At 31.5% G+C, this 26,058-nt stretch overlaps 2 protein-coding genes and 1 pseudogene across 9 annotated transcripts; 1 reads left to right on the top strand and 2 right to left on the bottom strand.

Moving 5' to 3' along the window:
• Window positions 1-209: 209 nt before the first annotated feature.
• LOC11422650 (E3 ubiquitin-protein ligase MPSR1-like) lies at window positions 210-1,137 on the bottom strand (annotated as a pseudogene).
• A 2,876-nt stretch (window positions 1,138-4,013) lies between these two features.
• On the bottom strand, window positions 4,014-4,938 carry LOC11412793 (E3 ubiquitin-protein ligase MPSR1). The gene has a single exon (XM_003613768.4). The coding sequence runs from the start codon at window positions 4,792-4,794 to the stop codon at window positions 4,126-4,128; it is 669 nt and encodes a 222-aa protein (XP_003613816.1). The 5' UTR covers window positions 4,795-4,938; the 3' UTR covers window positions 4,014-4,125.
• Window positions 4,939-16,420: 11,482 nt separating this feature from the next.
• Window positions 16,421-20,226, top strand: LOC11408893 (50S ribosomal protein L18). Of its 8 annotated transcripts, XR_005646473.1 has the most exons (8): window positions 16,422-16,611; window positions 16,944-17,032; window positions 17,267-17,419; window positions 17,537-17,692; window positions 18,310-18,601; window positions 18,901-19,001; window positions 19,093-19,481; window positions 19,835-20,226. XR_005646473.1 is itself a non-coding variant. In XM_024783491.2 (6 exons), the coding sequence occupies exons 1-4, from the start codon at window positions 16,509-16,511 to the stop codon at window positions 17,690-17,692; spliced, it is 501 nt and encodes a 166-aa protein (XP_024639259.1). In that variant the 5' UTR covers window positions 16,421-16,508; the 3' UTR covers window positions 19,705-19,745; window positions 19,835-20,226. The 8 variants fall into 8 exon arrangements, 4 of the variants coding, with proteins under 4 accessions (XP_024639259.1, XP_024639257.1, XP_024639258.1 ...); XR_005646475.1 differs by lacking the exon at window positions 18,310-18,601 and having other exon boundaries at window positions 16,421-16,611; XR_005646472.1 differs by having other exon boundaries at window positions 18,901-19,481.
• Window positions 20,227-26,058: the final 5,832 nt, after the last annotated feature.

Here is a 26,058-nt window from a genome sequence, read left to right as displayed (position 1 = left end):
CCAACACAACACATTACACTGAATTATGTCATTTTCTTAAATTATTATCCGTGTCTGATGCATGTGTCGTGGTTCATAGGGCAACACCATTTTAAACTATAATCGTAACTCTATTATAAAAAACTCGTTCACATGATCGCAACCATGACAACAATATTAAACCATGCTTCAAACCAATGTACGATAAATAATAAAATCGCAATCAAAAGAAGATTAAAAAAATCATTATTTATTACCACAAGTAAGAACAATTCTCTGCATTTGAACCTATACACACTCATCAACAAATTGAAAACCAAAATCCTAACAAAATTAATTCTCAACTTATTCATCATCTCTAAGGTTTGATAAAGAATCATTTCAACCACCAAAAAAAGTAGCTTGATTTTGATCTTAATTTTCAATCTCATCATCATTGCTAAGGCTTGATGAAGAATCATTTGAATCAACATCAGAAGAAGCTTGATCTTGATTTCTCCTCCTACTCCTGTTAATAGAAAAACTAACCCAAACTTCACCGTTACCACCACCACCACCAACCCTTCTTCTCTCACCACCTTCTTCTTCCTCCCTTTTCTTCCCATCATCTTTCTCATCAACAGGCATGTGATACCTACAAACAGGACAAGACCCATGAATCCCCAACCACTTCTCAATACACTTTCCATGAAACCTATGCTTACAAGGCATCTCCTTCACAACCCCACCAACCTCAAACTCCTCCAAACAAACAACACACTCTCCTCCATCACCTTCTTCAATCTCAATCTTCTCCATAGCTTCTATAGACTCCTTTGTTGCCGGTGGTTGACCAGTCTTTGTGGCACTCCCAAGGTTGTTGAAAAGCTCTTCAAGGCTTGAAGCTCCATCGATCACAACCATACCCTGTGTGAATGTGTTCACCAAGATGATTCTGTCAGTGGTGGAATCTTCCGTGGCATGGGAATCGGAACTATGATCTGGGTCTGTGTTGTTTGAAGATGAATGTGAAAGGCTTAACATTCTGATCATTCTTTCGAACAGAGAAGAAATTTCTGCTTCTAAAGCCATCGGAAAAACGAAAAAAGAAAAAAGTGATTGGAGAGAAAGTAGAAGCGTTGGAATGAAGAGAAAAAAGTTGAAGTAAAAGGTATAAATATAAGAGAAGAAAACCTAGGAGAAAGAAGGTTGTCGAAGGATCTGGAACATGGTATTAGGTGCATGTGAGATTGTGGTGTCATTTATTTCCTAATCACCCGTTCGTAATATCACAACAAGATATTTTAATGTGATGATCGTTATCATGGATTGGATAATATCGTTCTTTTTTTGGTACAATAGGATAATATTATTCTTTTTTTGTACAATGGATAATTTTTTTCGTTCTATATTTCTTACCCTCTTCATTCTTATTGACTTTTTAGTTAATTGAATAAGTGATGTATCTCGTTATAAATATAGTTTAGATATATTGTTTACACAATGATTTTTTTTTTTTTTGAACATTGTTTATACAATGAACTTAAAAAGTCAAAATTATTTCTTATAATAAGGACAAGAGGGAATTTTAATGGTATTTTTTTTCTTCTTATATTTGAACATTTTAAAAATAAAAATAAAGATTCAAAAATATCAATCATAAGAAAGAGGAGTTTAAATTGTGACCCTTTTAATGTTTTAGCTAATTTTTAACTTTAAGTAGAGATTCATAATTGTCAATCTGAAGTATCAAAATAAATTTTATACAAGAGAATGAATGTATGTTTGTTTATGAACGAACAATACAAAGATAAGAGATAGAGAAGATGACACAGTAAAATATCCTGATTCACCCAAATATCCAAATATTAAGATTTTTCAATATGGTGCTTTGAGATATCCTCTCAACTTCTATGCTCCTTTTTCTTCTTTGGCTTGATGACAGTTTTTACCCCTTAAGTATCAGAAAGTTGTGATTTGGATCCCTAACAAAAACAATAACAACCAATTGAGCCCCTTATGTTTAGCCCTTTTGCAGTTTTGATCCCCCGGATCAATTTTGACTCAGTCAACGCACACGTGGACATCACGTGTGTAATTTTTTATTTTATTTTATTTTATTTTATAATTATTTTTTTAATTATTTTTACTTTTTTAATTTAAAAATAAATGAAAATAATTATTTTTATTTATTTTTAAATTAAAAATATTTTTATTTTTTTAATGTTTTTAATCAACACATTTACACATGGCATTTTCATTTTTTAAATTGAAAAATATACACGTGGCGTCCACGTGTGCACTGACTGAGACAAAATTGATCTAGGGGGCTAAAACTGTAAAAGGGGCTAAACATAGGGGGCACGGTTGTTATTATTTTTGTTAAGGGTTCAAAATCGCAACTTTCTGATACTTACGAGGCCAAAACTGCAATTAAGTCATCTTTTCTTGGTCTACTTAACCATACAAGTTTTAGACAAACTCTTGCAGCTGCACAATACTGATGAGGCCCTAAAGAGCATTAGTGATATCCTAAGAAATACTTACAACAATTTTTTGTGATCTTGATCTAACAATGATCAATTTAATCATTTTCTCTATCTAATGTATGAGAATGAATCTCAAGTATTAATGTCAATTTGATCTTTTTTTAAACAACCTCGTCTTTTGTGCTCTAATCTTATATTATTCTTATGTTTGACTTTTTAACCAAAAGAGTTGTAGAGATGGCGAGAGGTATGTTTTCATTTGAGTGATAATCCCAAGTAGCTTATTATGATCACATCGGCAATAATCCAGGTAAAAAGGAATTGTTTAGAGTGGGCTCAATAGAATAGTCGTTGGTTGGTTAGGACATCCTATCTTTAAAGACAAAGAGAAGCGTGAGCTTTTTGTACGACGTATGCCCACTTTTTTTGAAGGACATAATCGAAGTATAGTGTTGAACAAGTCGATGTAACTCAATGGAGTCAGTTATAGCGATCCTGCCGCCATGAATTTGAATTTCTAATAGACATTCTGATCTATCAAATTTGACCTTAAAAAGCTCTACAAGAAAAATATGAGAACTATCTATCACTATCATGGTGTGGTTGCAATGTTGGATCATTTGTTGATGCACTATAAAGTTCATAATATAAAAAGATCAAAGCTATGGGATGGCGCAACTTTTTCAGAGTCACCAGTAGGGTTGGGAATAGGCCAGGCCGGCCTACAGGGGCCTACGGCCTAGCCTGTTTTGGCCTGGCCTGGCCTGGACTGTTTAGTAGATAGGCTTAGGCTTAGGCTTTTTAGAAAGCCTGTTTAGTTAAATAGGCCAGGCTTAGGCTTCAAAAAAAGACTGTTAAGCCTAATAGACCGGCCTATTAATACTTATTTATTAAAAAATATTTTTTTTATATTAAAATAATTGCATATATTAAAAGTATAAACATCTTTTTCTCTATCTATTAGTCCCTTAATAGGCTTTGTTGTTATAGGCTTTTATGTAGGCTTTAATCTAGTTGAAATTTACTTGTAGTAAAATAGGCTTTTAAGTAGGCTTTAAGATAAATTTAACCTATTTAGTAGGCCAAATGAACTATTTGATGGCCTTAATGTGAAGTAGGCCTGTAAGTAGGCTTTCAGGCCAGTCCAGGCTTTTAAATAGGCCAGGCCAGGCCTAGAAAAACGGCCTATGATAGGCCATAGGCCAGGCTCAGGCTTGTGATTTATTTCGTAGGCCAGGCTCAGGCCTATCAAAGCCTGGCCTGGCCTGACCTATTCCCAACCCTAGTCACCAGGTACAAATCCCATGGCCACACTTGAAGACTCAAAATTCTCCATGAAAGGGAAACAAATTCTAGTTTGAATGTCAATAAAAATCAGTATGCAAAACTAGACATCATTTAGGATTTAGAAGCCTAAAGTGAGCTTTAAAATTCACAATCCTCTATACCACAATATAAAGATTCAGAGCACCATCGGCAACAATTTCAAATTATAATCGCTACCATAACAGTATGCACAATTCTAAACGAAGTTTAAACATCACAATCAAAAGAATTAGAAGGATATTAAAAAAAATCAATATTTATTGCCACTAGAAAAACCAATTTTGTGCATTTGCACCTATACATATCATTCAACAACTTGAAAATCAAAATCCTAACAAAACTAACAACAAAATTAATTCTCAACTTCATCATCATCATCTTCTCTAGGGTTGGATGAAGAATCTTGATCTTGATTTCTCCTACTCCTATTAATAGAAAAACTAACCCAAACTTCACCGTTACCACCACCACCATCACCAACCCTTCTTCTCTCACCACCTTCTTCTTCCTCCCTTTTCTTACCATCATCTTCCTGATCAACAGGCATCTGATACCTACAAACAGGACAAGACCCATGAATCCCTAACCACTTCTCAATACACTTTCCATGAAACCTATGCTTACAAGGCATCTCCTTCACAACCCCACCAACCTCAAATTCCTCCAAACAAACAACACACTCACCACCATCACCTTCTTCAATCTCAATCTTGTCCATAGCTTCTATAGACTCCTTCGTAGCCGGTGGTTGACCATTCTTTGTAGAACTTCCAAGGTTGTTAAAGAGTTCTTCAATGCTTGAAGCTCCATCGATTACAGTGATACTCTGTGTCAAAGGGTTCACAAAAATGATTCTTTGAGGAGTGGAATCTTCATTGGTTTCGGATTCATGATCTGGGTCGCTGTTGTTTAAAGTTTGTGAAAGGCTTAGCATAAAGGGTAAAAACAGAGACATGTCTCTGTTTCGGATCATTCTTTCAAATAAAGAAGAAATTTCAGAAATTTCAGCTTCTGAAGCCATCAAATCAATTCAAAACAGCAAAGAAAAAAAAAATTATCAAAGAAAAAGAATGAGTGAAAGAAAGATTTGAGAATGAAGAGAAAAAGTGGAAGTGATGTGAGTTGATATAGAGAGAAAAAAGAACGTCGTGGAAGGATCTGGAACAACATATTACGTGTGTTGTGAAATTTCGGTGTATTTGTTGCGATATTTTGTGGAGGACATGCTTTTTAATTTGTTATTTTTTATTTGAAGAGAAAGTTCTAGATTGTTCCTTTTCATTAAACTTACTATTTTTATTTTGTGATCTTCTTACTAATCCTTTATTTTTTGGAGTTATCTTACTATCCATTTTAATCTATACTATATCTTGACCATTTATAAAAAGAAATTTATTCTTAAATATAAGATTATCTTCCCTTTTTTTATATTTATTAGGGATAAATTATTTATCTCTTGTTTTTTTTATGCATCAACAACAAATATTTGTCCAGTTTTTTTATACTTATTAGTGATAATTATTTTTCTCATATTTTTGTATATATAAATAATAAATATTTGTCATGACTTCTTGTATTTCAATTGACTCTAAAATTATACATGATATAGACAACGTCTTCTTTCAAAGAAAGTATGAACTTGTTAAAAGGTTCGCTTCCAACCAATGTATGAATTTTTTGACCGTGCATGTGAAAATAATTAAAAGATATTCATATATCATACATACATTTTAAAAAGGGTTAAATGTATTTTACCCTGTAATATATGTCATTTCTGATTTTCCCATGTTTACACTGAAATCTGGTAAACAGCCGCTGGTTTAAAAATAGTTACTTGCAAGATCAACCAGTAAATCTTAAGGACATATTGTGTTTGTTATCTTCCAGAAATTTATTATTGTTCTTGAAGAACTTGATAAAAAGAAATAAAAAAGCAATCGGATTCAACCTAGTTGAATCCAATCGAAGTTAGGCAAAAATACAAGTAACGTGAATTGCTCAAACGAAACAAGTAAATTGTAAAGACATTTAGGAAAATGAACTTAAATTGCATTGATTGAATATAAATTGGTACACAGATTCATACATTGCAACTTGTGACTCGTTTCTCTCTTCCATGCGGATAATTTGAGTGTAAGTTTTGTGTATGATTGGATTGTGACCTTTTTTCCTTAGGAAAAGCTACTATTTATACAAATAGAAATAACTGCCTAGATTTAAATTTAAAACTATAAATGCAGTAACTAACGAAACTTATCCATTCGATTTTGAATTTCGAATGTGTCTTGAAAATAACCGTTGTTTTGACCTTATCCAAAAGAAACTGCTCTTTCGAGAGTTTTCCGTCTGTCGAACCGAGACACGTACCTTCAAGTATCTTCAGCAAGCCCAACTTCGATAAGGATGAAAGAACAATTCCTTCGATTACAATGTCAACCTACTTTGACTGCATTTAATGATATCCTTAAAAAATATTGGCTAACACCCCCCTATAAAATATTTTTTTTTATTTACCCCCTTGTAAAATATATTTTTTTGGAGCTCAATATTAGAGGGGTATTCCAAAAAACATATTTTAGAGGGGGGTAAATAAAAAAAAAAATTTTACAGGGGGAAATCGGAAATGACCTGTATTACAAGAGGTAAAACATCATTAACCCTTTTAAAAATGATGCAGCTTAATATTATCATAATATAAAATCTAAGAAAACTCACATAGTTATCCATTAAAATCAAATGGATGGTCAATAGATTCTGAAAATTATTGTTGACACATATGCAAAGGCTGAGAAACACGAGTAAATTAGCAAATATCCCTCGGCAGTTAACTACCGAATTCTGAAGAAACCGGCTGCAGTTAACTGCCGATGATCTGTTATAAGAACTCAGATTTGTAGCAGAAGAATGTGGCATGCCACATGTGTAATAACTAATTTAAAAATATTAAAAAAAGTCATGCGTTTAATAGCTGAATAAAAAAATTAAAAAAAAGAAGAAAAAAATAAGAAAGGCACGTGAGGTTCATGACAAACCCAACAAATTCATTAACCCCTTCTCATTCATCTTCTTAACCTACCAATTTCATCATACCTAGCAACTTCATTAAAAGAAAAAAAAAATTCCCAAAATTTTGTATTTGCTATATGTCAAAGATCTTTCCTCGTCTTATCAATATCACCATCCAAATTAATTAAAAAAAAAAAAAATCAAGTAAAGCTTCCATTGAAATCGCAGAATTCTGAGAAACAAATAAACACAAAACTCAAAACACAGATCTTGCACCTCTTCTCTCTCATTCAACCTCCCTCTCTCCTCTTTCTTCCCTGATCAACTCTGCCACCCATCTCCGCCGCTCCCTCATCATCTTCATCTCTTTTGTGTCATGTCATCTCCATCACTCTGATGTCTCACCGTAAGATCTCGCAGTCATTGGATCGCCGACATCGCGATCAAAGAACGGGTGGTTGAGTTTTAGCGAAGAGGAGAGTGTGGGAGGTGGTGGCGTGCTGATGAGTGGTTAAGAGATGAAGGAGAAGGATTGATGAATGATGGATGAAGTTGCTGTGAAAATTCTTCATGTGCTCCGTCCTTTTTTCTTTTCTTTTTTATTTAATTATCAATACCCATGTGTTTTTTTATTTTATTTTTAGTTAGTTATTACACATGTGGCATGCCACATCCTTTAATGAAATGCCAAATAAGCTTTGATTTGGTTAAAATTGAGCAAAATGATCAAATTTGCAATGGAGCTAAATTTTAGAGGGCAAAATTGTAGTTTTTGTACTTAGGGGTCAAAATTGTAAGTTTTTGAAAGTTAAGGGGAAAAAAGTTCACTTTAGCCTATTAAAAAAATAAGAATTTATATTATACTTGTGATATTATTGAATTTGTTATTATTTAAAAGACACGAAATACGCACTTATAATTTTTATCAAAATCAAAATTTTATATAGAATATAATTTATAATTTATCTTTAAAAAAAATATCATTTATAATTTACACATGATTCGTCATAAAGAAACAGAAAGTCAAGTCGATAAAAAATTGAGAATGTTAATGTCTTTCCGTTATTTTTGCTAAAGAACCTACTTGGTTTTTTTTAAAGAACTTAACTGGTTTTGATAGATAAAATTAGATATGTGGGACATGGTATTAGGTACATGTGAAATTGTGGCGACATTTATTTTCTCTAATCACCCGTCGTAATATCACAACAAGATAGTTTAATGCGATGATCGTTATCATGGATTGAATAATATCATTCTTTTTTGGTAAAATATGATAATATCATTCTTTTTTCTTTTTTGTAGAATATGATAATATCATTCTTTTTTTGTTACAATGGATAATTCTTTCCTTGAATATTTCTTGTTAATGGTATTTTTTTTTCTTATATTTGAACATTATAAAAATAAAAATAAAATACGACAGATCAATTGTTCATAATTTTTTACTCAATAATACTTGAATGATATGATAAGAGATTTTTTTTAACATAATTAGATATCGTGAGTTTGAATCTAGCAGTGTTAAATTCCACAAGAACTGTCGCACAGAGGATACTTGTTTTACTTTCACCGAAAAAAAATTGTTCATAGTTTTTATCAATCCTTCAAAAATATCAATCACAAGACGAGTTTGAATTGTGACCCTTTTGATATTCTTGCTAATTTTCAACTTTAAGTAGAGATTCATAATTGCCGATATAAAATATCAAAATGAATTTGATACAAGAAGAGAATGAATGTATGTGTTTATTTCTGAACTATTAAATATGAAGATAAGAGATAGAGAATATGACACAAATACAATAAGGTTATCATGGTTCACCCAAATATTGAGATTTTTCAATATGGCATTTAGGGTGGGTAGGAGGAATTCTTTTCCACCATGGGAAAGTCTTTTTCAGCCATTAGATTAAAAAGGAGTATTAATTTTATCATGGACTACCTACAACATATTTTTTTTCTTTCTCTTTTACACTCTTACCGTCTTACATTTCTGTTATGATCTGGAATTTTTTTTTTCTTTTAATTAACATTATTTTTTTGGTAGAATTCTGGTTTTTTTGGTAGAATCCAATTGAACATTTTAGTATCTAAAATCACTTTTTTTTAAAGAAGTATCTAAAATCACTTATTATCTGTTCTATTTTTTTTTTCCGTATTGGATAAGAACCGGTTACAAAATCAAACAAATGAAAAGGAAATATGTTTAGAAAATCATTAATGATAGTTTTTCTTGTGATGAACCAGACTAGAGATAAAAAATAATTGTAGACAATCTAGAAGAGGACAGAATATGAAGTCATGAACTAGAAGAGAGAGAGATCATGAAGCCATGAACATTGTAGACAATCTACTTGGTGGAGAAACTCTTGGTGTTGGTTTGAAATTCAATTGGATGGAAAATCGAAAAACACACAAATTTGTAACTGGAATTTTTGTTGGAATATTCAAGAAAGGGAAACAAATATTTACAGACCATGGACATTGCTAGTGGTGGATTGGAGCATGGAGGAGAGAGAGAATGGTGATGAAAGATAGTGGGGAAAAATATAGTGTTAGAGAGAATGATAAAAGTATGGTCTTCATTTGATCTAATGGGTAAAATTTACTTTCTCATAGTGGGAAACAACTATCCATTCCCGTGCTAAATGCCACCTGCTTTGAGATACCCTCTCAAATTTTATGCTCCTTTTTCTTCTTTTTATTGGTCCACTTAACCATACAAGTTTTAGACAGACTCTTGCAACTGCACAATACCGATAAAGCCTTAAAGAGCATTAATGATATCCTAAGAAATACTTACAACAATTTTTTGTGATCTTTATCAAACAATGATCAATTTAATCTCTTTCTCTATCTAATGTATGAGAATGAATCTCAAGTATTAATGTGAATTTGATCTTTTCGAAACAACCTCATCTTTTGTGTTCTAATCTTCTATTGATACGATGTTTGACTTTTTAAACAAAAGAGTTGTTGAGACGGCGAGAGGTATGTTATAATTATTTTCTTGTAATTATGCTCTATCATAATTAGATAGTTGATCTACACACACACACAGATAGATATATATATATATATATATATATATATATATATATATATATATATATATATATATATTTTATCAATGATCCTTATAAAGAATGACTTGATGAGCAAGCAAGGAATTAATCGTTTGAACAAACTAATGGTTATTAATATTTTGCCTTGGTTGCTAAATTACTACAAAAATTAAATGTTATACTATGGTATGGTTCAACAACTCCGATTGAATTATTTGGTTCGACTCGTTATCAATGGGATCATGAATACTTCCAGGTAGAAATATATCGAAGAGTTGGTGCTGGGCTAGCCGAAAATCAAAATTTATTAGAAGCTTGGTCTAAAATTCTTGAAAAAATAGCTTTTTATGATTACGTCGGCAATAATCCAAAAAATGAGGATTGTGTAGAGCGGGCTGAATGGACAATGGAGAGATGGAATAGTTGTTGGTTGGTTAGAACATCCTATCTTTAGAGACAAAGATGGGCGTGAACTTTATGTACGTCGTATATGCCTACTTTTTTTTGAAACATTTCCTGTTGTTTTAGTCGACGGAGACAAACTTGTTAGAGCGGATGTTCCTTTTCAAAGGGCAGAATTGAAGTATAGTGTTGAACAAGATGTAACTGTTGAATTCTTTGGTGACGATCTCAATGCAGTCGGTTATAGTGATCCGGCTGTTGTGAAAAAATATGATCTATGTGCTAACTTTACTTTTCTTATAGGCTTCTGATCCATGAATTTGAATTTCTAGCACACCTTTGGCTACATTTTTGTCATCATTTTGTTTTGAGCTTTTCGATTTTTCTTTCTCAATTCAACTCTCATCTCTATTATGATATTCAGGATGTCTATCTTATATGTTTCTAATAGACATTATAATCTATCGAGTTCGACCTTAGAAAGTTTTACAACGAAAATATGAGAACTATCTATCACTATCATGGTGGTTGCAATGTTGGATCATTTGTTGATAAGCGCTATAAAGTTCATAATATAAAAAGATCAAAAGGTATGGGATGACGCAACTTTTCAGAGTCACCAGGTACAAATCCTATGGACACACTTCTAATGCTAGAGGTATCAAGATTCAAGACTCAAAATTCTCCATGAAAAGGAAACAAATTCTTTCTAGTTTGAATGTCAATAAAAATTCATAAAAAAAATTCATTTTTTACTTGTTTCAAAAAATAGTATGCGTTTTAAAAATCAGTGTTATTTGTTTTAAAAAACAGTGTGCGATTTAAAAAATCAGTATGCAAAACAAGACATCATGTAGAATTTAGAAGCCTAGAGTGTGCTTTAAAATTCACAATCCTCTACCCTAATATAAACATTCACAGCACCACCGCAGCAACAATTTTCAACCGTAGTCACTACCATAAACAGCATAATTTTAACAGCAATAACAATACAAAACGAAGCTTAAACATCACAAATCAAAAGAATTAAATGGATATTAAAAAAATCATTATTTATTGCCACGTGAAAAACCAATTTTGTGCATTTGCAGCTATACATATATTCAACAAATTGAAAAACAAAACCCTAAGAAAATTAATTCTCAACTTCATCATCATCATCTCATCTAGGGTTGAATGAAGAATCTTGATCTTGATTTCTCCTACTCCTATTAATAGAAAAACTAACCCAAACTTCATCGTTACCACCAACCCTTCTTCTCTCACCATCTTCTTCCTCCCTTTTCTTCCCATGTTAAGAAGTTTAAAATAGTAATTTTGCGTTAGAACTTGTATATTTTGTATTAAATATATAACATTTTAATAAATAATTGGTGTTATTCAATAAAAACTTTACTACTTTTCTTGACAAAAAAAAAAAAAAACTTATTACTTTTAATATCTTTAACATATGCAATATTGCACATGTTAGACAAACCCTTGATTATAATGACATATAAGGTTGACTTGATAACCAGAGTGGAAAAGTAAACAAATGGAGTGATTAAAAACTCTCGAGTTTGATTTTTTACTCTAATATAAACTAGGCTTAATTACACTTGTGATCCTTGTATTTTGACAAACTCACGAAATTGGTCCTACCTCTTTTAAATCGAACAAAATCATCCCTAAACTATATGTTTTTTTGCAGTTTTAGTCCTATCTCCCTATTTCCAACTCCAGAAACGCACATAAATGACCGTTTTAGTTCAACCACCTATGCTCAACCATAAAATAAACAAGGAATAAATCATGTGGGTATAAGGAATCTACTTTGTTCAGCACACAAACCAAGAAAAACCCTAATTTCTAAGACATGTTTCGGGTATGTAGCATGTCTCGGAAATTAGGTTAGTGTGCTGAATAAAGTAGATTCATTGTACCCACATGTTTTATTCTTTGTTTATTTCATGGTTGAGCATAAGTGGTTAGACTAAAACTGTCATTTATGGAGTTGGAAATAGGGAAATAGGACTAAAACTGCAAAAAACATATAGTTTAAGGACGATTTTGTTCGATTTAAAAAAGATAGGACCATTTTCGTGAGTTGGTCCAAATGGTAGGATCAAAAGTGTAATTAAGCCTATAAACTATCAAGAACTTGAAATATCAATAATTTAGTAATTTGACTATTAAATCTTTAGTTTATGGTTATATTAATAGATAAATAAATTAATATGGTTAGTGATCCTCTCAACATTGTTGAAAGAGTGAAACTAAACTCCTTTTTATGGTTTTCTTCAAATGTTGTTACTATAACGTTTGATTTTCATGACTGGTAGAGATACCCACTATTTTGTATGGGTATTATGTAATTTTTATTTTTATCTTTGGTGCAGGCATCGTTGTTAGGTGCATGTTGTTTGTATCAGACATTGGGTGTTTCACCACTTTAGCACACCTTGTGCGGGGTGAACCACCTTACTTTTGAGCAATATATTTCATTTTGATTTTTTAAAAAAAATAAAAATTAAATTATTAAGTTAATGATATTATAACGTGTCTGCAACGCCACATCATAAAAAAAATCCATTTGAAATTTGACATCTAGACTTATGTTAAAAATCTCATGAAAATTGAATTCCGTGTTGAAACGAGAAAATTGAATTCTTGGAAAAACAAATATGTGAGCATTGGAGAAACAATTGTTCATAACAATTTGGTGATGCGTTTGTGCCAATTATCTTTCTTATATCAAAATGAGGGTAAAAGTTTGGAGGAAAATTGTGAAGAAAGTAGTCAAGACTAAGATGTGAGATAGAAAGGGGAGGAGTGAATTTGGATGTGTACTTCGAGGAGGAGCTTGTATTGGAGGAATAGTTGCTTAAGTAATTTATTTTGGTTGTTTGACTCTTTGATTCGAAATGACGAGAGATAATTAGGGGTGGAAACTGGGAGAGGTGGTGAATTTTTTGTAGATAATGATATTTATAAGAACCACTTTTTGATAATTTTTTTGATAATTTTTTCTCACATACTTGTATTATGTTTGAATTTTTTTTTTATTGTTTTGGTTTTTGTGTCAATACATCTTTTTCTTTGTTAAATTATAGTTGTCAAACAAACGGTGATTCAAATAACACAACTCTTTTTGATAAGGTCGGGATATGTTGGAAATGACCCTTGTGCTTGAAAATGAAAATGTTTTACATAGCGTGGAGGACAAGGATTTTGTTTTGTCAATTTTTTTTTTTTTTTTTTTTATCAATTCGGAAAAGTTTGGTGATAAATCTATTATTATTATTATATGCTACAATTGTTATTTTATATGGTAGTAGTTATTATACTAACGTGTTGTAGATTTGTAGTTACGTACTCTCTCCGTTTAAATTAGATGTCATTTTCGAATTTTGGATGATTATTAAGAAAATGATTAATAGTGTCGATCTTTTTATTAAAACACGCTTTTTTTAACAGGCTAAAATGAAGTATATTAACACTAACAGTGCAATCGTTTCAGCACAAGGTGTGCCAAAACAATCACGAAGAGTACAACAACTCTGTCAAAAATACATAAAAAGCTAGCCGATACCCAAACACATAAGTGAGCTTGACCACCACAAATGAGTACCGAAAACAAAGGTAGCGTTACTAGCTTTCAACCACCACAAAGAGTATGATTTTACTTTATCTAACATATGTGGAATAGAGCTTTGTTGGTTCTTAAAGAACCTATTATTTTGTTCGTTCCACAAGACTCAAACGCACAAGAGCCATATCAGATAAAAAAGGGATCATCGTAATTTCAGACCACCTGCATAATTAATAAATTGCAAGAAGTGATATGAAATAACCTGAGAGTCCGTCCCATCAAAACCAAGCCACGTCCGCACCAACGACCAAATAGCATCGAAAGTTGGACATGACAAAAACAGATGAGTAGTTAGTTGAGTAATTAGATGTTTAAATGGTAAAAAATAAAATTATAATTGACTTAATTTGTTATATCTTAAACCAATAAAAGTGGAATAATTGTAGAATGTAAAAGAAAAAGAAAAAAAAACAATTGGTGAGATTTTTTTTTTTTGTGGTGACCGGGGGTTGAACCCCGGATCCTGCATATATTATGCATTGTCCTTATCAACTGAGCTAAACTCATGAAGACACAACTCGAGAGAATTATTTTAATTAAAAAACCATACTTTAATATATATATATATATATATATATATATATTAAAGACAATGCACACTTGTCCACGTGAGCTTAACTCAGTTGATAAGGACAATGTATAATATATGCAAGGCCCGGGGCTTTAGAAGGAGAAAATTGTGAATTGTTAAAAAGCACTTATTTATTATTAATATTTTTTGTGAAAAAAATGATTTTTGGACTTTAAATTATATAAATAAATAATTATTAAATTTGCATTTGAATAAAAAACTAAATATCCTTATTTAAATGTTTGTTTGTTATTGGTAAGAGAAAATTGTGGATTGAAAAATCACTTGTATGAATGAAAAAAGAATTTTGTGCATTGCAGGGAAATTAAAGGCATAAGGGGATTTCTTAAAAAAAAAAAAAAAGCATAAGGGGATGTCAATTGTAAAAAAAAAATAAACTAAGGAAGGGGGTGTCATTTGTCAATTGTTATATATATTTCTCTTTCACTTTTACACTTTTTTTTTAATGAGTAAAATGAACGTCTTATTGCACTTGAGTCTGACGTTCATTTAAGACATTCATTTGCTTTACATGGCTAAGGTAGGATCACGCTAGGTGCTCTGTTAACTGGAACTGTCCTCCGCTTGGCGTGGAATCTCTCATCCTAAGATATAAGCTTGGAACTTAATTTTGTCTCTCTCTTTTTTCTTTTTCTTTTTGTCTCGTTACATTGTAACACTACCAAAATAAATGAGTGAAATGAACAAAAGTCCTCAATTATCATGAGACGGAGGAAATATAATTTAAGAGACAAATCTTTTTTTTTAAAACGACTTATAATTTAGACAAACAAAGTAAATATGATATGAGAAATGCTAGCAACACATTTTCTTTAATTGATTAAAAATCACGCGAGTTTCGACAAATTTATATAGAGCCCACATAATTTAACGGGGCTATTTGAATTTTAATCAATTAGAACATAAATATGTTAAGATGTATGTTGCTTGCTTCTCGATATACGATCTCTACGGTGATGATAGTGATTTTGCCTCTACCTTTATAAAACAAATAATAAATATTTGTCCCTATTTTATTTTTAATTTTTTAATAAAAAATGCCTATTTAAGTTTAAATAAAAAAATCACTGAGATAGTCATAAAACGAGTAAATAGTCAATTTCCCCCCTGAAATTGTAAGTTTCATCAATTACCCTCCTGAAATTAACAAAACTTCAATTACCCCCCTGAAATTTTACAACGTTAGTCAATTTACCCCCTCCGTCAAATTTTTCTGTTAGTGAACATGACGTTTTGCAAATACCTCCCTGAAGTTTTGCACTTATGTGCAAAATGCCCCCAAACTTAAAAATTTATATTATATTTTTCTTAAAAACAAACAATTAATAGTTAAATATCAAAGCTAACTATTAATTTTGGAGTTTGGAAAAACTACATACATATATACATCAAAATAGAAAAAAATGTGTATTTTTAGAGTGACAATAATGGTTATTTCTAATAGACAAATTATTATTTTTAGAGGTTTATAAACAAATTAATAATCAGATTTAAATTTATATTTTCTCCTTCACCATCTTAGTCTTTTAACTCCTCCAACTCCTTCAACAATTTGCTCAAACCATTTAAACTACACAACCCTCAATATTAATCCACAAATCATACCATTATTGTCACTTTAAAAAATACATACTTTTCCCCATTTTAGAGTCTATTTTGATGTATATATGCATGTAGTTTTTCCAAATTCCAAAATTAATAGTTAATTTTAATATTTAACTATTAATTGTTTGTTTTTAAGAAAAAATAATATAAATTTTTAAGTTTGGGGGGCATTTTGCACATAAGTGCAAAATTTCGGGGGTATTTGCAAAACGACATGTTCACTAACAGAAAAATTTGACGGAGGAAGTACATTGACTAATGTTGTGAAATTTCAGGAGGTAATTGAAGTTTTGTTAATTTCATGGGGTAATTGATCAAACTTACAATTTCAGTGGAATCGACTATTCACTCCTTTCAAAACCTTCAAAACAACGAAACTATCTCCAATCTCCAGAACTGACACACTGGTTGCGATTTAAGAGTCTTAAAATATGGTTCAAGTCGTGAATTCATTTGAACTATTTCAATTCAATACTTCTTCTTTCTTCGGAGTTATCCCAAAACCATTCATTTCCTTTCAACCACAAACTACAAGTAAGTTAAACATAACTTAAATCTTTGCAATTTGTTTTCTTCTTTAATAATTCTTTTTGTGGTGTGTTTTATGCTTTTGATAGCTTATAATAAGGTCCATAATAATTGATTGAATATTATCTCTGAAGAAAATAACATAATTCAATGTAATCATATAACATAATTCAATGTAATCATATGTGTTGGTGTCAAACACGATACTTATCTGACGACACTCGGACACGCCTTATCCAAGGAGTATGAGTATATGTGCTTCATCATAATATCAATTTGGTATTGTGTTTAATGTGAATTTTGATAATGCTTGCAGTGAATTTTGAATTTCCTTTCAGGTTTAATTAAAAAATCATTAGTGACTAAAGCCAAGGCGAATGCAAGAAAAGAAAGTGCTAAAATTCGAAACAGGAAGATGCAGAAAAAGGTACGTCTTATAAGAATACTGTATAGTTGTTCTTTTGATTGTAACATGTGTTGGTGTAGTGTCACTGTCTGACATCGACTCGCATCGAACACCAGACACACTTTCAGTAGAAGTGTCGGTGCTACATAGGTTTGTTGTGTCTAGAAGTTTATCACTCATTTATTGAGTTACTTCAATTAGCGTTTATCCTCAATCTTTTATTAATACCATGTTATCCTGCCCTTTTTTTTTTAGTTTAATGGTACTGCCACACATCCAAGGCTTTCAGTATTTTGCTCAGATAAGCAATTGTATGCAATGCTTGTAGATGATCAAAATAAAAAGTGCTTATTCTATGGAAGCACACTGCAGAAATTGTTCCGAGAAAATCCTCCCTGCAGCACTATTGTAAGTAGTCCAACTCATTTTTGAGACAAATATTGTATGAGACTTGGAAAACAACTTTTGTTACATTAGACTTTAGCTTTGGATTTTTCCTTATGTTTGGGTGAAATATTGTTTTAGGAAGCTGCTCAACGTGTTGGGGAGGCACTTGTGAAAGCCTGTGTTGATCTAAACATAAATGAAATATCATCCTATGATCGCAATGGCTTTGGTCGTGGAGAAAGGTTAAACGCCTTTGAGATTGCCATTTCCAATTTTGGGTTCTTGCCTAGATAGGTATGTAACTGATAATATTGTTCTCTTGTCAAACACATATGAAGCATTATGATGTTCTTATTCGGACAGGAAGAGATTGCTTTATCGCAAGTTGCCACATTGGTTAATAGATCATGAAAATAAGAACTTTGAAAAATCCAGGCTTTAAATGTTATGGACTATGAGTAATAAAATGGGGTTGTATTTGATGTAATCTTGTTGAAACTCATTTTAATCTTAAGATAATATCATAATTAAGTGAAAATTTGCTTAAGTAGAAGGAGGAGTAACACATCATTGTTTTGCTTAAATATGTTACTAACTTAATGATGGTAGGATTATATGTTAAAATGTTTTAATGGTGTGAAATTTTGAATTGCACGACATTTTTGCACATTTTCTGCAAAAATAATTTACTTTATTTAAATTATTACATGTCATGACAAATGGGATAAAGTTGAAGGATATGTGTGTAATTTCCCTTATTTTCTTAGCTAGATACTTCATATGCACGAGAACTCTTGAGTCTAAACTCCAAAGGAATATAATGTTTTAAGGTCCGTAATTTTGATGAGTTAAACCATTTGATGAATTCTTAAATGTGTGAATGTAGCTTCATCAGTTGGTTCATTGTGCAGAACAAATGAACAATTGAAGAATCTTATAACTCTAAAGTTTGTACGAATAGAACAAGAAAAGTTTGTTATAACCATTTGATATAAAACTCCCAAAGCCTGAGGTGAAGTGATTGCATGAAGAAATGTCCAGGGTCGTTTAATTGAAGATGACAAACCAGTTGTTGACTCGCGGGCTGATGTAAAACTAGCACCATGCATGGTCTGTATAAGTTTATAACACATGGGAATGGATATTATATCATGATTCAAGAAGTCTTTTAGACAGACCTCTTCTTAAGAAGTATTATGAGAGGTAAAGCAACAGAAACTGACCCTGGCAGTTTCTGGGTAGTTGATAATTATTTAATACCAGTTATTATAAGCAGTTACTTTGCAGTTTGTGTATATTTTTTGTTTGTACGAGACATAGTCAGGCATCCTAGAATAATTTGAGGGGTTATTTGGAATAAGAGAGACCCAAGGGTCTCTGTGTCAGTGTTTTACTATTCTTGTGCTACTAAACTTAGTACTAGTCTGTATTAGATTGCACTGTCTCTGTTTTTCCAGTTTAATGGAACATCAACAAATCCAAGGTTTTCTGTTTTTTCTCAGATAAACAATTGTAGATGACCAAAACAAGAAATGTTTATTCTATGGAAGAAGACTGTACGAATCGTTCGGAGAAAATCCTTCCTGTAGAACAGTTGTAACTTGTAAGTAGTCCACCTCATTTAAGAGAAATATATATGAGACAGGGAAAACAGTGTTTGGCTATGCTTAGGATTTTTCCCGACATGAATCCAGGATGATGCTCAACGTGCCGGGGAGGTACTTGTCAAAGCATGTTTTGATCTCAACACACGCAATGACTTTGGTCGCGGAGAAAGTTTAAACGCCTTTTAGATTGCCATTTCCAATTATGATTTCTTGCCTAGATAGGTAAGCAACTGATAGTGATGCTCTCTTGTCAAACACATATGAAGTATCCTATGTAAAAGTCAACCTTATTGGGACTGGAAGACATATAGCAAGTTGCAATATTGGTTCATAGATCATTAAAAATAAGAACTCTGGAAAATTCAGGCTTCCAACGATATTGACTTGATGAGTTTTGAAAATGGGATGGTATTTCAACATCAGATAATATCACAATTAAGTGAAACTTGCATAAGTTGAAGGAAGGGGAAGACTTGGTTAGTTTCGCTTAAACATATTACTAACTTGATGATGGTGTTATTACATGTTAAAGTGTGTTTTAATGGTGTGAAATTATGAATTACGTGACCTTTTTTGCACATTTCATGAAAGTAATTTGCTTCATTTAAAGTTTTATCTACAAAGTGCATTTAGATGTCATGACAAATGGGATAAAATTGAAGGATATTATATTTAATTTCCCTTAATTTTCTTGGCTAGATACTTACTAGGTGTGAGAATTCTTGGTTCTAAACTCAAAGGTATATATGATGTTTTAGGTCCATCACTTGGATGAGTTAAAACACTTGATGTATTGTGTGAATGTAGCTAATCAGTTGGTATTGTGCAGAACAAACCAACAGTTGAAGAATCTTATAACTCATAAAACTTTGTACTGCCAGTAGAAGCAAAGTTTGGATGCAACCATTTGATGAAATTCCCAAAATTTGGAATTCACCTAATTGGATGTTGGCTCAAGGTCTGAGACAGACGCAAAACCAGAAACCATACACAGCCTGTATAACATATGGGCAATGAACAAAATACAAAATTCAATGGAATCGTTGCGGAAGTTCTAAGAGAATTTACATGAAGAATATTTGACTTGATATGTATTAGAAACAAAGATTGATCCTTCTAATTGTTATGTAAGAAAAACATTTATCCTAAAAGAGTGTTATTTACATGTTAACATTTTTCCTTAAGCTGATAAACTAATATCATCATGCCCGATGTTGAAATCGCTTATTTGAGAAAAGCTTTTCGTTTATATATTTGATTTGATCGTTTGTATTTGATTGCACAACTATTGTTTCTATCATCTGTGCCAAAAACTGTGTGATGCTTAATCCGTCATATGTGTGTTGCTGTTTATGTTAACAATAGCGATACCTATGTCTTCTTCTTTTTTCTTTTCACATCAATTCTGAGTCCTACATCCTAATTGGAATCCCTCTGAAACACCCCCTTGTCGCGTCTAAAATCCATCCGCTGTTTGATACCTCGATCATTGTCAAATGGTTGTAGATGACCAAAATAAGAAATGGGATGGTATTTGCTGTAATCTTGTTGGAACTCAATTGAACAGATACTCATATTAACCAAAGATAATCTTGTTGAAACTCATTTTACTTAAACATATTACTAACTCAATGATGTGAAATACTGAATTTCTTTATATTTTTGCACATTTTATACAAAAAGTATTTGGTTCATTAAAAGTTTTCTCCACAAAGTGTTTTTTATATGTCATGACAAATGGGATAAAGTTGAAGGATATCACATGTAATTTCTCTTATTTTTCTTGTCTAGATACTTACTAGGTGTGAAAATTCTTTAGTCTAAAGACATGTGACATTTTAAGGTCCCTTATTTTGATGAGTCAAAACACATGATGGATTATGAATTGTGTGAATGTATAGTTAGTTGGTTGATGAAAACCCTCTTTTTTGCAATTTCAGAGTAATTGGATTCATAAAACAACTCGTTATGGTGCCAACAGGTAGAACCAGTCAATACCTTGATTAGTTTAATTAATGTGATTGGCGAACCAATTTCTGCTCTTGAGTATTTGGATGTTATAATTGAAGGTCTTGCTCAAGAGTTTGAGACTACTGTTTCATTGACAAGCAAGACATATAAGTTATAAACTACTCACTATATAATACTCATATAGTTCTTAGAAATCGTGGTTGGGTCTAATACAATCCCATAAAACCAGTTTGTGAAGTGAGGATTACCCCCACCTATAAACACATTGATTTGTGCCAAAGATCGAACCCCAACAAATTGTTATTCGTGAATTGTCCAGGAATCAAAATATTTGAGTTTTTGTTATGAGTCTCATGTCGGATGAGATACGACTTGACAATGTATTTATAAGTCAATCCAACCCTCCTCTACATGTCTAGAATTTGGGTTTAGTTTAACTCAAGCTTACAAAACTGACTAATGAGTTGAGGAATTGCCATGCTTATGAACATTTGTCAGATCTTATCTCATCTATGCAACATGAGACTCTTAACACTTTTTAGTTAATATGCATACTCTATAGTTTAGAAATTGCAAATACATTTGTACTGACCGTTTAGCTTTCGTGGAAACATGAAATTATGATCAAACACTACATCAAATGCAATGCCATATTTTCTATCTTTAACCTGTAATCGTGTAGCTTTCATTTGATCTTTCTCTCTAGTTAGTTAATATGCATTTGATCTCAAAGAGAAAGAGTGCACCAGAAGAATCCAATTGGAAAATATTGTGAAGCAAACATTTCATTGACACGTCGAGATCGATAAAATTTAAAAAAAAAAATTATATAATTCAATGTAGTCACAAGTGTCGGTGACAAATACGACACATGTCAAACACTTGGATACGTCTTCAATCAGAAGTTCGGTGCAACAGAGTGCACCACCTTACTCATCTTATAAATCTAGATAGGGTTGCATATGATTGAGGGGTCAATGTGAGCAACTTTTGGTCTCAATTAGGTTAACCGTGTTCTGTAGCAGAATCTACCAAGTGTTAGGAGTCCTCTTCAAACTTTTCTTTGAGGCACAAAGGGATTGGTGATATGCTCTGAGGAAGGTCTTATTCCTTCACAAATTGGCAATACCAAAAAATATTTTCAGAGTCATCTTGTGCATGGTTGATATTGCAATTATTTCGTAACCAGCTAGCATTACAAGTAGTATTTCTTGTATTACAGCCTCAATTGTTAGAACATTTTTATGCTAGAGATGCAGTTGAATTATGAATTGACTGATAAAATAGAAATTATGATTGGTGAGAAACAACGTTAGCATGATGCTCCAGAAAATACTTGATCCACAAAACAAACTCAATAAAAAATGGTTTAGTTTTGGAATTTCTATGAGGATTTGAGTGACACCTTTTCAATGAGATTATCAACCATTCAAAGTGACTTCTTTTCTAGTTTAAGATGTTTAAATATGTTAGGATTGTAATCTTGTTTGGCAGTGGGTCTAGTTGAGCTTGGATTCTTATCTACTAAAAAGTGAAAATCCGTTTTATTTTTAAATTTGATTGCACATTAATTGATTTTTTCTCAAAGCCATAATCGAGACTTACTGAGTGAAAGTATGATCGTCTGAAACAACCCTAATATCAATCAATTTTCTTAGACAAACAAACCGATTAATTTACTAAATTAACTTAGGCTAAAATGCACTTTCGGCCCCTCAAGTTTCACAAACTTGCGATTTTGGCCCCCAAGTTTGAAAATAGCACTTTTACCCCCTTAAGTTTCACCCCCAAACTTACCATGGTCCCCCTTGATTTTGGCTCAATCAAAACTGATTGGTTATACTTCTCTTCCCTTTCCCTTGTTCTGCATGCTCATCTAACATCAACACGATAAAGAAACAATAATAATGGGTTGTGTTTAGATTATTAAGAAGAAAATGTTTTTTTTTTTTACAAAAGACAATGTTGTTGTTGTGTTTGACGGGAAATCAAAAGCAACAATTATAATTGGTATGAGTTATAAATATTGAGTTTGGTTTGGTTTGTTTGAATGATTTTGATTTTGAGGATGAAGATTAGGGTTGAAGATGAAGAAGATTTTTCCAATGTTTATTATTAGTTTTAATTTCGTTTTTCTATTTCTTTTAAATTTTAAATTTTAATTAATTTCCATGTGTGCACACAGTTGTAAATATTTTATATAAAAAAAAAAATATCCACATTAGCTTTGACTGAATCAAAATCAAGGGGGACCATGGTTTTGCAAAGGAGGTGAAACTTAAGGGAGTAAAATTGCTATTTTCAAATTTAGGAGGCTAAAATCACAAGTGTGTGAAACTTGAGAACCAAAAATGCATTTTAACCATTAACTTAATACTTTTATAAAAATAGTTTCTAAGCCATTCTACTTAATCTATATCAATGTTTAATCATTCAGACATCTAACAAATTGCTACCAAGGACTAAAAAGAGAATAACAAAAACTTGGAATGTTGCATAAAATATTTCAAATATTATTCAAATTAAAGTTCAAACTAAGATACTCCTTCTCAGAGGTGGAATCGGGGGTGGCATGGGAAGGTCATGACCACCTTATTCTTATCGCTCTTTCCTATATCCTTACGGTACTATAAGTAATTCCTCCACTTTTTGTTGGTTTTATTTTGGTCTCTTAAATTATAACTGTTAGACAATTTAGTCTCTTAAGTTTATTTTATTTCATTTGGTTATTTTTTTTTTAATAAGTTCATTTTGCTTACTTAACTTGCAAATACTATTTGCTTTGATCTTGAGTTACAAACTTTAGACATTTTAGTCATTTCTATTAAGAATCTAAATGTTTTATCATTTGTAATCTAAGAGACGGAAGTGTTCAACGTTCAAAACTTAAGGACCAAAATGAAACGAAAATATTTAAGGGATCAAATTATATATCGTTTGTAATTAAGGGGTCAAAATTAAAGAAAAGAGATGAAACCAAAATTTAACAATAACTTAAAGGACAAAAATGTAGTTTAACCAATATAAAATTACTTAACTTTAAAAAAATCAAAACATTTTTTTTTTTTTTTAAAGTATATAAAGTGACCCCTTTAAGAATATTATTTCTGGCTCTCGTGATCGACAAATTAATTTCCATTTAATCTAAATGATCGATAATTTAATTTTAAATTTAATGTAAATCTGATAATTTTTATTTTGATTTAGAAACTTAAGTGTTACAAATATTAATCAAAGAAAAGATAAAAACACAATTAATATATCATTAAATTTAAATAAAAAAATTACAAATATTAGATAAATCATTCAAAATTAATTTTACCACATCATAAAGTCATGCATTTCAATTACAAAGAACATCACCAACTACATGCTCAACACAAACCATATATCTTGCAAAAGAAAACATTTTCCTTCATTTTTCATCTATTAAATATGACTTTTGGAGTCATACATGTCATGCACAAAATAAATATTTATATGTTAGAAATTCAAAGCAATTGTAAAATCTAACATCTATTACTTCTTTTTTTAATAATCACATAAAATTTTACAATGTTCTATTATTTTATGAACAAATTATAAATTACATTAATTACCACTTTAAACTTAAACAAGAAACATCATCAACGTTAACTTTTTTTTTTCTCATTTGTGTTCGTATATTCTTTTATATTTATATGTATCTAAATAACCAATTTTTTTTATCTATATTTGTATCTTTTATTCGCTTTGCATACATGCTAAGACTTTTTCTTTCTTCTCTTTGTACGCATATGCTAAGACCAACAATTAAACATTTTTAGAGAACGATTATAATTATAGCCAAGACCAAGAGGCAAGAACCATTGTTGCAACGTGAGAAATGAATGATATTATCATCGTTGAAACGGTTAAGTTCAACTTTTCAATATCTAAGAGGGAAGTGTTCAGGGGTGGAGCCAGATTTTAAACATTGGGGGGACCAAGTCTTAAAAAGTAGTATAATTTAGCAAACAAACTTACATAATGGGCTTTTTTTAAAAGTGAAAATGATTTTTTGCCATAAAAAACAAAGGCCTAACATACAAAAGGACACAAGTGCTAATAGTGGGGGGATCATATTCATGATCATGTGTAAATAGCAGTATAAAATAAAAATATAATAGTAGTAAAAAAATTGGGGGGACCATGGCCACCCTTGGCCCCCATGGTCCCTCCGCCACCGGAAGTGTTGTGTTGTTTGCTCCATCCAAACGCACTAAGATTATAACATACATGAAAAAGTTGTTACCAGTATCAGAAATAGTTTTTGATGAACCACACATGGAACAATGTATACGTAGTTGCAACCATGAATGTTCCAATAATTGTGAAATCTATATCTATATTATATAAATTTAGGATTTATTTCATGTCCCTTAATAGAAATGATTTTCTTCTATTCTGTTCTTGATATGTGTCACCACATTTCAATGTTTTAGGATTTCATTCAAGTCACGACATGTGGCACTCTAATATTGTTTTATTCTTATGCATTATTCTTGGAATTATTATAACTTTGCATTATTATAACTTTCCGTATTAATTTTTGGAAACATGATCAACTTAATACTTTTAATGGTGAAAATGTTATTTTAATGGTCAAATTAATATTTTCTTAATCTACTTTAATTGTTGCCCTATCAAAATATTTCTTAAACGTTAACCAAGTTGTTTGGGCTCCAGTGGCAAGGAGCTCCTTCCAAAGACGTATCCGGAGAATACCGGGTTCGATTCCCAGGGGGAACAACACTTGGTCAGTGTGCATGCCTCTACACATGAGCCGGATTAATTAGTCGTCCACCATTGGTGGGTCGGAAACCGGTGCAAAAGCCAAAAAAAAATATTTCTTAAACGTTAATGGATTGTTGGCAAATCAAAATGGTTCCAATTTTTTTTAAAACGGTACAGGGATATGGTAGAGATTAATAAATTATGGTTATGGTTATTTAAAAAATTGCCCCGTGAAACAGACTATAAATTAGATTAGACCTATGGATTAACATAATTTTACATCACACTCAATTACTATTCTTTCTTTTTTGTTTAGTTTTTTATTGT

The sequence above is a fragment of the Medicago truncatula genome, chromosome 5 (genome assembly GCF_003473485.1).
Source record: "Medicago truncatula cultivar Jemalong A17 chromosome 5, MtrunA17r5.0-ANR, whole genome shotgun sequence".
Classification (NCBI taxonomy): domain Eukaryota; kingdom Viridiplantae; phylum Streptophyta; class Magnoliopsida; order Fabales; family Fabaceae; genus Medicago; species Medicago truncatula.
Note: the sequence above shows the minus strand (reverse complement) of the source record. Positions and strands in the feature narration are given on the sequence as shown.